This window comes from Dipteris shenzhenensis, chromosome 29, assembly GCF_047967505.1.
Source record: "Dipteris shenzhenensis isolate YYH24624 ecotype China chromosome 29, Dip_SZ_1.0, whole genome shotgun sequence".
In the NCBI taxonomy this organism is placed as follows: Eukaryota; Viridiplantae; Streptophyta; class Polypodiopsida; order Gleicheniales; family Dipteridaceae; genus Dipteris; species Dipteris shenzhenensis.
In genome coordinates this window covers 44,533,489-44,548,474 of record NC_141624.1, presented here as the reverse complement: position 1 = coordinate 44,548,474, position 14,986 = coordinate 44,533,489, and the positions used below count along the sequence as shown (strand labels likewise).

The 14,986-nt window shown below is 39.9% G+C and overlaps 1 protein-coding gene across 1 annotated transcript; it reads right to left on the bottom strand.

The window, feature by feature from the left end:
• Window positions 1-10,373: 10,373 nt before the first annotated feature.
• LOC147882904 (uncharacterized) lies at window positions 10,374-12,355 on the bottom strand. Its single transcript, XM_087400966.1, has 3 exons — window positions 12,248-12,355; window positions 10,894-11,847; window positions 10,374-10,788 (listed from the first exon to the last, which is right to left on the bottom strand). The coding sequence occupies exons 2-3, from the start codon at window positions 11,803-11,805 to the stop codon at window positions 10,705-10,707; spliced, it is 996 nt and encodes a 331-aa protein (XP_087257092.1). The 5' UTR covers window positions 11,806-11,847; window positions 12,248-12,355; the 3' UTR covers window positions 10,374-10,704.
• Between the last annotated feature and the right edge of the window lie 2,631 nt (window positions 12,356-14,986).

Sequence of the window (14,986 nt, the reverse complement as noted above, 5' to 3'; positions counted from 1 at the left end):
TTTGAATTTGATTGTACTTTATTTCATTTTACACTATCCACGAGTTCATTGTAAATCCTTATTTTTTTTCACATTTATGCATGTGTCTAAGCCTTGTAAAGCCTTTTAGGCTATTCATGCTATTGACACTTATACGATTGGGAAGAATAAAAACTTGAGGTGTATTAATGGGACTCATTGTACTTTTGATTTATCAAAGTAATTGTAGTTTGTCAAAGTACCTAAAATTTTTGTTGTGCTTTAATATAGGATGGATCTTGAGGCTACATCATTTGTCAATGGTATGACACTGAAATACAATGGAAGAATTTATGCCCCAAAGGACTTCACAAACTGGACCGTTGTTGACACAACAAAGAAAGCATGGTTCTTGGTATTAAGTAAAGGAAATCTCATTCTAGTGATGACAAAGAGAGAGTTGGAGAAAGATGAGTGGGCATCAAATGTATCTTTCTCAAAGAGCAATTTGATTCAAGGGGGCGCCTTACTAGGAATAAAAATTAAAAAAGATAGCAGTACAATGATGATTTACACAAAGTCAAGAATGAGCAACAGATTGTTTCTTCTTTCTAAGAAAGATGCAATGCACTTTATGATGCCACCGCCAAAAGCACCTAGATTTCTTGAATTGGTTCCTGCATTAGAGATCCTCCAACATGTGTGGGAGGAATTTCCCATTGAGGAAGCAAGAAAAATGCAGTCAAAGATTATCCTTGAATACTTTCAGGTGTCATTGAACAAGGTTCAACTTCATTGGAGGGACCTAAGGTGCAAGAATCCACACATGAGAATGGAAGTGATGAGACAAGTTGCATTATGTCTCTTCTCTGTGTTCATAGAGGGTTGTTTCTAGAGATGGGTTATGGTATAGCCCCTCTTATGCATGCTTGTCAAGCCACTAGCAAGCCTTGTTTTTCATTTGATTCAGATAGCAGTATTGTGGCTAGCATTGTTGAGCCACTTGTGGTAGATCATTCTGGAAAATGGATCAGGTCAGAGCATGATACAAGGGGAAGAAGAGAGACTGGAGCCTGTCATCACAAACCCATTTGATGAATAGTATGCTACTGACCCTCGGTTTTTTTGTTATATATTTTGAATGCTGAAATTAAGGACTTTGAAAATGTTATTTAGCATCTTTATAATATGGTAGATAATGAACATTCACGAGTGCCTTTGTATCAAGAAAGTACAAATTTTGATGCTTTGGATATTGTTTGCAAGGCCTTGATCTAGCAAATTTTTCTTTTTGAAGTAAATCACTCTATTATGTGGAGTTGTGCCTTGATTAGAGAAAGAGACTTTTTTCCATCCCCCTCTAACATAGCTCATGGGTGGGCTATGCCCGACAAGGTTTCAAATTTTTATATCTAATTTTTTTAAAAAAAACCATTGGGCATAGCTTGCCTACAGGCTATGTCGGAGGGGTGCAATTGACAAAATAGATTTAATTTTTTTGAACCCCTCTAACATGGCTCGTCGATGAGCTATGGCAGTCGAGGCACAAAAAAATTTGGCTTTGTCCATGAAAGGCAATTTGGGATGTTTTGGATACCTCCTTGGTGACCTGCCTAACTTATGAGACTCATGAGCATGATCGGTTATGAGTCGTATTCAAATTGGGGTTCGAGATGAGAAGGCAATGAAGACAATACAAATGCACATGATCAACTCCAGCAAATCAGCTACTCGGATTGCTTGGCTGGCCCTTGCATGCCTTGCATGGACTCAGCCACATAGTATGATAATCATAGTATTTAAATCTTTTTGCTCATTCCACTTTGTACGAATAGCGAGTCTCGTGGGGCATAATTCCACAAGATTTGTATCCTTTGAAAATCGACTACAAAACTACATCACCCTGGTAGAAATATATAAATTGCTACTCAGTAAGGTGTCCATAACCACATACTCATCCATTTTAGTGTATAAATATAGAATTCTTCTCAGCAAGGCGTCCATAATCATCCATCTCAGTGCTAGTCATTATATAGACACTCTCTTGTAAACTCATCTATAATTCAATTATTCAATCTCATGGGAAGTAGAGTCATGTGAATTAGATTGCTACTCACAGTAAGGCATCCATAATCATCCATCTTAGTGCCAGCCATTACAGTCACTCTCTTGCAAACTCATCAATAATTCTATTGCTCATATCACCTGAAGTAGACTTAGGAACCCCATTTTATGTAGTCATAGAAGCATGTTCCAATAATGATAAGATAGCACACTTTGACATTTGGATTCATCAATTTTCAAAGCTCGTCGACAATTGTCGAAGTGTTTTCTCATGAAATCTATACGTAGGAGTGATGATCTTTGTATTGGTTTCCTTTGATTTATATCTGTATACACGAGTCCAACTTTGTAGCATGACGCATCTAGAGTTAGTGAATGTGATGCATGCTAATCAACGACAAGATCACAAAAACTAAATCTTGCATCGACCATGGCATGCACAAGAACTCTTGGGGTAATAAATGGGTGTCAAAAATTTGCGAGCCTCACAAGATATCTCACATACCATTGCATATCTCATCCCATTGAGCTTGCAAGTCCATAAAGAAAAATGGTACTACACCTAAGCCTGTTGTTGCTGCCATGACAAAGGTAAGGACCGCAACTGTAGATACAGCCATCCTCCTAGATGCTAGCTTGTTATCGATAGCTTCTCTGCAGACTCACTTGCTAGATCATCTAAGAGATGTTTGTCTCTAATTCTAGTGCCATTTCTCTTCTTGATGTGAGAAAAATAACCCCCTTCACAGCATAGCTCGCCGGTGAGCTATGCTTGGGAGGGGGGAAATTTTTTACTTATTAAAAAGAAGTTCCCCTCTCAATACTGGTGGGTGATATATGGATAAATGCATGTATATATCCCAAATAGTATTTTCCTATTTTCCATATAGTTATAGTAGTTACTTTCATAGGACACCAACTATCAAATGTATCTCTCTAATCCGCATATGTGAGATGTGAGAAATGTATGAGAGACGTCAAACTTCTATTGTGGAAGCATTTTGTCTCGACAGGTTTGGTAAAGGTTGATACGTACTTCATATAGTAATTGATGAATTGGATAATGAATTCACTAATGAATATGTTTTAGTATCTAGGGATAAAATTTGACACTATTTGGCATTGGAATCATCCAAAACGTGTATTTGATATTACAGGTGGAATGCAAAGCAAGAAGCGAGTCTTTGCATGTCAAACTTTGCAGATTACTTAGGAGCCATTGCTTCGCATACGAGATCATGATGGCAATGCCTATAGGAGTGAAATAAAAATCCATGAGCCATTGAGCAAGAAATAGACAAACCCTCAAGGGTGGACGGTAGCGTCCCAATAGCATCTCAAGATGACGTTGATACGACACAATGATCCAAACTTCTTGTCCATAAATAGGCACTATAGCCTTGGCTAAGTGACAAAGCAACCATCAACTGTGGTACGGCCCACTTCAAGTCGGAGGGTCTGGACAAAAGAATCTAGATATGGAACTTGATGATGAGGAAAATCGTACACCAGTAGTCAGAGGGATTGGAGCTCACAGCCAAGGAACTAGCAAAAGAATCTGATAAGGAACAATAGTTCAGTAGCACCCATAATAGCCCATAGTTTTTTAACCTAGCAGCACCTCAAGGGGTAGGCAGAACAATCATGCTCTGGGAAGTGCTAGAATGGGATGACCAAAGGTGTAAGATCAGATAACAATTTCATATGAACTTCCCACATGAAGATTCAACAAGATCAAGCAAAGGACTAAACCCATTTAAAGAATTTAGTTTTGGACAACCAAATATAACAATCTCAGTAAATTTGGCAAATCAAAGAGATTCAGTAAATCAACTAAACCCAACAACATAATTAAATCTAGTAAATCAAACAAGTTTGGCAAGTCAACAAAATCCAAAAGTACAAGTAAATCTGGTTGTCCCATTAAATCTAGTAATCCAATTGAATCCAATTACACAATCTAATTCAAGAACTCAACCAAATCTGGTAATGCAACCATCTTCAAAAGGCATAGTGAGTCTAGTAGGCCCGAAAGTGCCACCAATTCCATGTTCCACCAACCAATCCAATGAATCTGAATGTAGCTAATTTGAATTGTAAGTTCATGGAGTTTAACGGTTGCAAGAAGGACAATCCTAATAGCCATGTGCCAAAGTTTGAAGCTTGATGACAAGCGAATGGTTTTCATACTGTGTTTGGAGATGCAAAAAAATTACAGCAATTTATGGGCACCTTCAATGGCAGGGCTATGAGCTAGTCAACCCATATGGATTAGCCCAATTTGCTGATTATGAGGAACTAAAGATAGCATTTCTATACCATTTTAGTAAATGGAAAACTCTAAATGACATTTGTAGGAAGCCACGAGAGTTGCGCCAGGAAAAAATGACGATGGAGGATTACGTGCAGAAGTTCCAAAATCTCAATGCACAGCTTGTGGTGGAAAGCCTACAATTGAGACATTAGCAAAATACTTATGTAAGGGTTTACAAAAATAAATCCATAGTGCAGGGAGCGGATTGTAAATTCGTGGCCAAAATGGTTTCAATGACCTAGTCGATGCTGCAAAAAGAGCAAAAAGAAGGTGCAGATCATTCAAAAGTAGATCCAAGGAGGATGACTCTGATACTGAGTCAGACTCGGATATGGATGAATCTAATAGTGATACGGATGTTGAATATGGAATCATGTAGAGAAGAATTAGACTATGATTCGAAAGATGAAGATAGTAAATCATTTTGTTGGTTGCCATATCATTCTATTGGATAGAATATCATTACACGATTCGGATGCCCAATCGAGTTGGTCTCCAATCAAGCGACTCATTTCTTAAATGATACAATGAAGCATTTGACAGATGTGTATATGGTGGTTCATAAGATGGCTACAACATATCATCCACAAAGAAACGAGGAGGCGAAGAGTAGCAACAAGGAAACGAAGAAGATTTTGAAGATGATTCATATCAGAGAACCAAAAGGATTGGGATACAAAACTAGATTCAACCTTGTGGACATACAGAATAGCTTTTAAAGTCACTACTAGAATGGCACCCTTCTGATTGGTTTACGGCTTGGAGATTGTAGTACCAATGGAATACATATCCTCCAATTTATGGATTGCAGCTGAGAAGATGAGCCCAAAAGAGTCGACTCACTTTCACCAAGAGGAGCTACTTTGACTGGAGGAAGACCGCTTTCAAATCTAGTAAACGGTTAGGTCATTTAGGAATGGTGGAGAAGAGCATGGGGGAATCATAATATCCAATTCAAGATTTTTAAGGTGGATGATCTGGTGTTAGTGAACAAGTTAGGGAGGTTTCTAGGCAAGCTAAAGCTGAGATATCAAGGACAATACTGGATTGTGGAGGATCTAAAACAGGGAACATTCTGGATTGTTGACTTGCATGACAACACGTAGCAACTGACACAACCAATGCAACTTCCGTAGTGCAAGCAAAGTCTAATTCACAAGCTCTTTCAGACAATACGGGCAAGCATAGAGTTTCCTTTGAACCATCCTGCACTCTGTTTGAAAGCATAGAAGCTTGCAAAACTAGAAGAGGATGTCGTAGAGTCAGAGCTCAAATGTGCAATCTGAGTAAGTCAATACGAGTTCCTAGATTCATATCTTTTTATTGACTTCAAATTTATCTGAATGATACTGAGCCAGAAAACCTGATATATGGATCTAGAAGGATACCATCAGCGCCATTGGTGGAAGTGGTAGATAAATTTGCAGGTAGATGAGCAGGTTGCATAGTTGCAAGAATCAGGGGGTTACTTGGACCCAAGGATCCAGTTGACTAAGGAAGTTGTGCCTAAAGTGTTTCCGCTTCCTTTGCGATGGCTAAATGCACCAACAAAAAAAGAAATCAAGTGCTCAACACAACAAATGGTGATTGAAAGATACCCTAGCAGAACAGTTGAACCAATTGATGGAAGGAAATTCAAAGAACATGTTATTGCAAGACAGGGTGAGTGCATTAACTATTGTAGAAACTCAAATTAAATCCATGATAGATGAGGATACATCAGAAGTGGAGGGAAATTTTATGAGTGACACACTTTTTTAGGAATTGGCTGAAGCAGTTACATAATTACATGATAGAAATGTGGAATTGAGTAAAAGACAAGTAGATGGAAACATTAGTACACCCCATTTTCTAATCACTTAAAAATTGAAGAGTCCATTAGAGTCACTATGCTACAGGAACAATTGGAGGACTTACAGAAGGAATTGTATGAAGAGAAAATGACGAAATAGACCATCTTTACTACTTCTATTTTTGAACTAGGAGAGTGTGCATTCGCAGAGGAGCAGGAATTCTAAGGAGCAAGAGGTACACTAGTGCTCCTAAATTTGTTACACAAAATGACCTAGAAGCGACAACTCAAAAGGAACTTGAAGCTATGACTCAGAAGGAACCTGAAGCTGTGACTCAAAAGGAACCAAAGTTCTCACCCAAAAGAAACCAAACACTGTTACTCAAGAGAAGCAGCAGGTTGATGTGTGTGCATGTGCCTTCATTCAAGTAACTCGGGAAATAGCTGCGAAAGAGGAAATGAAAGAGGAAATTTTGCTTTTACAAGTTTACAGAATATTGTTGAGGGTGTTTGCCATTTCTTGGAAGTGAAAGAACGGGTCCAAGATTGAAGCCATTATTATAGTGTGGTAACTCCAATTAAGAAGTCTAGTTGATAACTTTTAGTTGAGCAGGTAGGACATCGATGCAAAATAGCTATTGGTGTTGGGTCTGGCTAGTCCCATTGCTGATATGGAAAATGTTATAGATACCACTATTGACCCTATGACCCATATTGATACTACTGAGCCACAGGATCAATAAATTTAAATCTAAATCTTTCTTATTCCGAATCCCAATTGTGTTAAACACATGTGACTTGAACATTTGAAACTAAAATGTCTTTTTCTTTCAACACAACCAACTCATAAAGATCTCTTCTAGGAAACTTGTAAGCAACTAACCATATATGTATAAGAGTTTTGATATTGCACCGAGTGTTTTTGACAATTTAACCGCATAGTCTTGAATTGAGGAGATGTTGCCTCGTGAAGAGCTTCTTACTCGTATTCCACTAGAATTTACTGACCTAAAACATGATTGTGCCACGTTCAAGTCCAAGAATTTGTTCCAAATTCCTATATTTACAATCCACTCTTACACTTAGAATTTCAAGCTTGCTCGTTTAACTTGACCATTCAAGAGGAAATATAACCTTAGCTTCAAAGAATTGAAATTATGAATGTGCACTTCAAATTAGATTCGTAGACTATGAATGCACTTCTTGATACACTTGGAATTTCAAACTTGCTCATCGAACCCGATCACTCAAGAGGAAATGCAAGTAGGTATCTTCAAAGAATTGAAATTCTCTAGCTAAATTTATGAATGTGCACTTTGCACTTTATTGCGTAATCAGTTCAAGTTGTACTTGAGGCTCATTCATGCTTTAAGAGACCTTAGAGATGTTGCGCCTCATTTACATCAGCCATTTCGACCTATTGAAACCTTTGAACAAGTGTTTTGAGTCCCCATCAACCAAGTATGCTTGGGAACACACATCTTCTGGGGCCACACTTGAAGGCTGCATTTTCTTGTTCAAGGTGGAAATCAATTCTCATGGGGGTTGGAGGTCAAGTTTGATGGTTGATGTGTGTGCACATGCCTTCATTCAAGTAACTCGGGAAATAGCTGCGAAAGAGGAAATGAAACAGGAAATTTTGCTTTTACAAGTTTACAGAATATTGTTGAGGGTGTTTGCCATTTCTTGGAAGTGAAAGAACGGGTCCAAGATAAAACCATTATTATAGTGTGGTAACTCCAATTAAGAAGTCTAGTTGATAACTTTTAGTTGAGCAGGTAGGACATCGATGCAAAATAGCTATTGGTGTTGGGTCTGGCTAGTCCCATTGCTGATATGGAAAATGTTATAGATACCACTATTGACCCTATGACCCATATTGATACTACTGAGCCACAGGATCAATAAATTTAAATCTAAATCTTTCTTATTCCGAATCCCAATTGTGTTAAACACATGTGACTTGAACATTTGAAACTAAAATGTCTTTTTCTTTCAACACAACCAACTCATAAAGATCTCTTCTAGGAAACTTGTAAGCAACTAACCATATATGTATAAGAGTTTTGATATTTCATCGAGTGTTTTTGACAATTTAACCGCATAGTCTTGAATTGAGGAGATGTTGCCTCGTGAAGAGCTTACTCGTATTCCACTAGAATTTACTGACCTAAAACATGATTGTGGGTTCAAGTCCAAGAATTTGTTCCAAATTCCTATATTTACAATACACTTAGAATTTCAAGCTTGCTCGTTTAACTTGACCATTCAAGAGGAAATATAACCTTAGCTTCAAAGAATTGAAATTATGAATGTGCACTTCAAATTAGATTCGTAGACTATGAATGCACTTCTTGATACACTTAGAATTTCAAACTTGCTCATCGAACCCGATCACTCAAGAGGAAATGCAAGTAGGTATCTTCAAAGAATTGAAATTCTCTAGCTAAATTTATGAATGTGCACTTTGCACCTTATTGCGTAATCAGTTCAAGTTGTACTTGAGGCTCATTCATGCTTTAAGAGACCTTAGAGATGTTGCGCCTCGTTTACATCAGCCATTTCGACCTATTGAAACCTTTGAACAAGTGTTTTGAGTCCCCATCAACCAAGTATGCTTGGGAACACACATCTTCTGGGGGCCACACTTGAAGGCTGCATTTTCTTGTTCAAGGTGGAAATCAATTCTCATGGGGGTTGGAGGTCAAGTTTGATGGTTGCATTTTCTTACTCAGGATGGTCAATCTCATGGATGTTCTTTTGGGCCTACACTTGAAGGCTGCATTTTCTTGTTCAAGGTGGAAATCAATTCTCATGGGGGTTGGAGGTCAAGTTTGATGGTTGCATTTTCTTACTCAGGATGGTCAATCTCATGGATGTTCTTTTGGGCCTACAAACTTCTTAGCAATCTACATATAGAGTTAATAATTTCGTGTTTGAGGGTGGAATCTCATGGGGTTGGAGGTCAAGTTTGATGGTTGCATTTAACAAAATGCCTTTCATTTAGCCTCTTATTTAATGAATACCTCAAATTCAAAAAATTACATCTAACATTAAAATTGAATATAATTTCAACTAAGAAACTTGCCTACATTGCTTGTCTCAATTCAAGGAAAAGAAATTGACAATTCAACAAATTATTTTATCATACAATCAATTGGAGATTCTAAGAATTTTCGTAAAGGAAACTGGAATAGAGGAGCTTCCCATCGACGACCAAGGAGTAAGATGCTAACAAGTAAAATGAGTATGAGGAGCAAATTTATGATGGGGGTTGTTGAATAAGCCGGACAAGAGCAAAAGGACAAGAGGGAGGGGGATGGAGAGGCTATGTCAAGAAGCAAGTAGGGAGATAGCTAAGAGGGCAAATGGAGCAAAAGAGTGGAGGCAAAAGAGAGAGGTCCCTTTCATTTTATACAAGTTAGAGTCAATTCACAATTATCAAAAGGAGGAAGCTTCTATAAAGGGCACAACGCATACGTTCATGATAAAGTTTTGTGTTTGAGGGTAGAATAACCAAAATAGGCAACTCTTAAAATAGGCTTTTATTAATAGATCTTTCATATTCAAATATCAACGTCAAGAAACATTACTTCCTACATTCAAGGAATAGCCAATCTGATAATTCAACAAATGAATTATCAAATTATTTTATTGTACAATCAAATGGAGATTGTTATTCTATAAAATTTTCTTACGACATTTTCAGAGGCAATTGGAATAGAGAAACTTCCCGCGGATGACGAAAGAGCAAATAGAAGTATTTAGACTCTTAAGGAAGACTAGCAAATTTATGAAGGGCATTGATGAGTGAGTTGGACAAGGAAGAGGGCCATGAGAGAATGGAGCAAAAGACCTAACCAATCTGCAACCTCGGGCTCTCTTTTTTGCCTCCACTTTCCTTTTAGCTACCTTTCAAGAGAATACTCAACTTCCACAAGGAAGCTTCGGAGGGAAGACTAGCAGATTTATGAAGGGCATTGTTGAATGAGTTGGACAAGGGAGAGGGCCATGAGCGCGAATGGATCGAGAAAGGGTCGTTAATTTGACACAAAACCTACGTTATAATTTTCGAACACCTTTTATTATAATCACGTTACCTGACCTTTAAAAAAAGGTCTTGGGAACATGTTTCTAAATGCTTGCATGATGGAACTTTAATGCACCACGGATTCCACATGCGCACAATAGTTACCACGTGGGCACGATCACCCATATTCACGCTCACGACTAATATGATAGAACTATGTGAAATGCATTAACCAAAATATCGCGACGTCATAAAAGTTTCCTTCGCCAAGGGATGAAGCTCAAAATGACTCGTGACATAGTTCATCCAGAGAAAATCAAGGGATATACATAATCAATGGATAAGACGCACTAAAGATTTTACAGCTAGGCTGATGAATGTTATAAAAAATCCGTCACGCCGATAGGTGAAGAAATGTCTTCTCCGTACCGCCAAGCATTGTAGAAAGAATAGCAGAATAACCTACGGGACACCGTGGATGTAGTCTCCAAGCGCCGTTGTCGCAACCGTCGTTCCGATTTATGCCATCTCTACGTACCCAGTGCCTCAAAATGCCTTGAGAGCAAATACAGTCACCATAGCGAACACGGTGAAGCTCAATACACCGGGAGGGAAGTGTACACCAGCGTTCTACGCACAAAGGAACATCGGATCAATCAGCGATTAAGAGCAATGATGCTCTCAAACCGTCTGCCACATACATATGCTGGACTAGAACGGTAAAACGATTCATACCTGGGAGGGAGCGGGGGTGGCCGTCGGTGGGGCAGGTGGGCTGGAAATGGGAGACTTTGTGGGAGAAGAGACCGAAGGGGAAGGGGATGAAGACGTGGAGTTGGAGGAAGGAGAGGGAGCTGGAGAGGAGGAGCTGGGAAGAGAAGAAGGAGCGGGAGGGGAGGAAGGAACGGGGGCGGTTGGAGGGACGGCGGCAGGGGAGGGGGCGGGGGGAGTAGATGCGGGAGTCGGGGGAGGGGTGGAGGGGGGAGATGAAGGGGAGGAAGCGGAGGTGGGAGTCAGAGAAGGGGAGGAGGAAGGTGGCGAAGCAGGGGAAGCAATGGTGGGGGAGAACGCCGGAGAGGTTATAGGAGATGAAGATGGAGGAGTGGCCACCACAGGAGCAGATGCCGGAGTTGCGACGGACGGAGACTTCGCCGGGGTAAAAATTGACGGAGAGAAGGCTGGAGTAGCGACTGAAGGAGCTTTAGCCGGTGTGGCCACCGACGGAGTAAACGCTGGAGTAGAAACGGCGGGAGCTTTAGCCGGAGTGGCCACCGACGGAGCAAACTCTGGTGTAGCGACGGAAGGAGTAAACGCCGGCGTGGCAACGGACGGAGACATCGACGGAGTGGCCACCGACGGAGAAAACGCTGGCGTAGCAAGGGATGGAGACATTGACGGAGTGGCCACCGACGGAGTAAAAGCTGACGGAGAAAAGGCTGGCGATGCGATGGAAGGAGAAAAGGCCGGCGCCATTGCCGGACTTGTTGACGTAGACGTTGTCGGTGATGTCACCGGCTGGAGGCCGCCGGCCGTTGGCGCAGGTCCCGGCTGGCTCCTCGCCCCCGGCATCGCCACCATCACCATAACTATGCAAACCGCCATCGCCGCCCAGTTCATCCCCACCCCATTCTTCCAACCTCCCGCCATAGCTTCGCAACCGGTATGCACCTTCCTCGTAATTTAGCTAATCTGGTGCATGCAAACACTTCTTGATTAGCTCACGAACATCGCACCACGTACACACCACACACCCTCCAGAGTCCAACCCTACCCCCCACCCCCACACGACGCACGTTCATGCCAACACCGAACTACGTCGCAACGATTCACGGTGCTACGCTCCCCGCACGTGCAACGCCCGATATCTTGGCATCATACTACCACCACAATCCAGAACCGTGAAAACCCCGGAATGCAGCTCGAACCAACAGAAGTCTTGGTCCGACATCTATCCAAAAACAACAGAGACCTTGCCGTGACAGAGATGTTTCCTCGACGCAAGCAGAATTCGAAAACCGACGCTTCAATAAGAGCGTATGCAACTGACGAATGCAGATGCACAGCATACTCTAAGGTTGATGAGGCTTACCGAATGGGAGGACGAGGGAACACCAATGCAGCTGGGCTGAGAGCAAGAGAAACGAGCAGGAAGACGGAAGGTTTTAGGGAGCTGGAATGGAGTAAGCAGCAAAGGCAGGCACGGACTCGTAATAAAGAAGTGGGTGAGCAACGATGGTAGCTGAGAAAGGCCCCCCCCCCCCCTCAAAAAAAAAAGAGACGTTAATATTTTTCTCATACGGTGGGAATTTTTTTAAAGATTTAGGGCTGTTTTTGCAATCCCAAAATGCCAGCTACGCAAAAACGCGGCGCCTGACAACCCAGTGGCGCATCACCTTCGAGGAAATTGTCCGCTCTAAACGGCCAGATTTTGCGCATTTCTTCGATCTATAAAACACAACGTTCATAAAAATATGCCATCGTCAAATCATCTGTTCCTCTATCACCATCGAAATTTCCTCTCCTAAACGGCCACTTTTCTACTCTCACTTATTATGAGATGTAACTATCATATGGATCTAACCGATACCCCTAGCTTCAACACACCTTAGAGTTTATTATCCATAATATACTTGAAGTATGGCACTTTATAGTTTATAGTTTGTCAAAGACTTCCATCAAGTGAACCAATTCTCAACCGTTGGATTATTAACCTGCATGTGCTCTGATTGTTATGGCTAGAATCTGATGTGTTGCCAGCCCTTAGGTAAACAAAATCTCCCTATTGTTGCCACAATAGTCCAACACATGTGATTGTTATGGCTAGAATCTGATGTGTTGCCAGCCCTTAGGTAAACAAAATCTCCCTATTGTTGCCACAATAGTCCAACACATGTGTTAAGAGTAAGCCTTTGAAGGGGAGAGGCTTCCTCCTTGCACCATAATTTACTAATTTTATCAAATGTCTTAAGAGGACTGTTTCCTCTAGACATGGCTTTGATATTCATTCACATCTAATTTTCTTATTTTCTCATGCCTATTTTATGTACATGTACACTCCATATATTTTAGTATCCTTTCTTGGTATACTCTCCACACTCATGCATAGTGCCCTAGTTGATGGTGTCTTTCATACCCTCACCTTTTAGAATTTCTTATTGTGTACCACTATTAGTACTACCCAATGACTTGACTTTCCCAAATCACATCTTAGTCTTCCATGATTTAATTATGTCACTACTCTCCCCTAACGCTCTAAAACAAATGCAATATACCTCTCTATCTTGCCTCATTCTTTGATATAGATATTACGTGCTTGTACTTTTTTATGTTTAGGGGGTTGAGACTAGTTGCACTTTTTTATGTTTAGGGGGTTGAGACTAGTTGAGATGTTTATACAACAGCTATTTTGAAAACAAAACTAGATATGCCCCCCAATTTTAAAGTCAAAACACATCTCTGCGCTCACCATAGACATAACTTGAGAACTATTGCCATGTCTAGAGATCCCCCTTGAAAAAGCAATGCCTAAATGGGTTGTCCTACCCTAAAGTGACCAACCATGCTCTAAACTTAGTGGAGAAAATTAGCCACAACTTCATCAAATGCTTAAATTTACTAAATGGTGCAAAAATATCTAAAGCATGTCTTGCCGTATGATTTTGATATGCTACATGATGAATTTGGATTTCTTGATCAAAGAATATAGGTTATCAAAGGTTAGCTATTTTCTACAATCAACATAGATTTTCCAAAACGAATTTGATTTTCTCAATCAAAGATATAGGTTATCAAAGGTTGGCTATTTTCTACGATCAACATGGATTTTTCAAAACGAATTTGAATGCCATGGTCACCCAGCTTTTTGTCCCAGTGCATAATTTTCTAACATTTGCCTTTGAAGCAAACATGTCATCTATGTAGTATTATAGAATGCTGATCAAAAATGCATAATAATTACAAAGGGTTACACTGCTTGATTCCATAAAATCCTTGAAAGCGCTAGGCCAACGATATCCACTCTCAAATATAGATGAATAGGTGCATGAGTAGAAAAAAAGAAATTGCAAGGTTACCAAAAAATGTTATTGGAATTGTTTTACTCAACATAAATAATGATAATATCTTCCTCTTCATAGTTCACATTCAACCTTTAACATTGGCATGTGTGACAAGTGTTTCCCTAGATAGCCATTTGTATTCATATATAGTGTTGACATTTCATGGTTCTGGACCAAATGTTAGGTCATCGACTCGACTAGCTTAAGTTTTGTAGAGGATAGGCTAATTTGTAGCAACTTGTTGAATTGCACATCTTTGATTTGCAAGCATCACAATCAAGTGCACTTATCAAAATTGACATAATTTTGTGGATGTTTTGATCAACATCCTTAAAGAGCATTATAGCACTTAATTGCTATGTGTTGAACTTATTTTCTAGTCAATCAACAAATTTCAAGGTCTCTATCAAATCAATCTCATTCATTAAATAAATTTTTAGATCATGTGTTTGTTATGTGTTGGCCTACTAGCCTCTTAATGTTTCATAAATTTATTTTAAAGGAGGGGTCTATTAGATTGTCAAGCTCAATTAACAAAGCGTGTGATCACTTTGCATTATGGTGTCCCATAACACATGCCTCACATTGGCCATATATCTTGGAATCTAACTTGAAGCACACTCAATGTGCCATCTTAGAATCCTCAATCACATATCCTTGCATGTCTAGGTTGATCAATCACTTAACCAATTGTAATGTAAAAGGCCTGCTCTTTTGTGTAGCCAAAAGTCTCTTGTACTTATAAGTTTATTGTCATCACATCTTAGAAT

Bases quoted from the DNA above. Each gene is read 5' to 3' on its own strand.
- LOC147882904 (XM_087400966.1), bottom strand. From the start codon at position 11,805: ATGGCGGGAGGTTGGAAGAATGGGGTGGGGATGAACTGGGCGGCGATG. The intron at 10,789-10,893 runs GTATGAATCGTT...CTTTGTGCGTAG, and splicing joins CCACCCCCGCTCCCTCCCAG to AACGCTGGTGTACACTTCCC.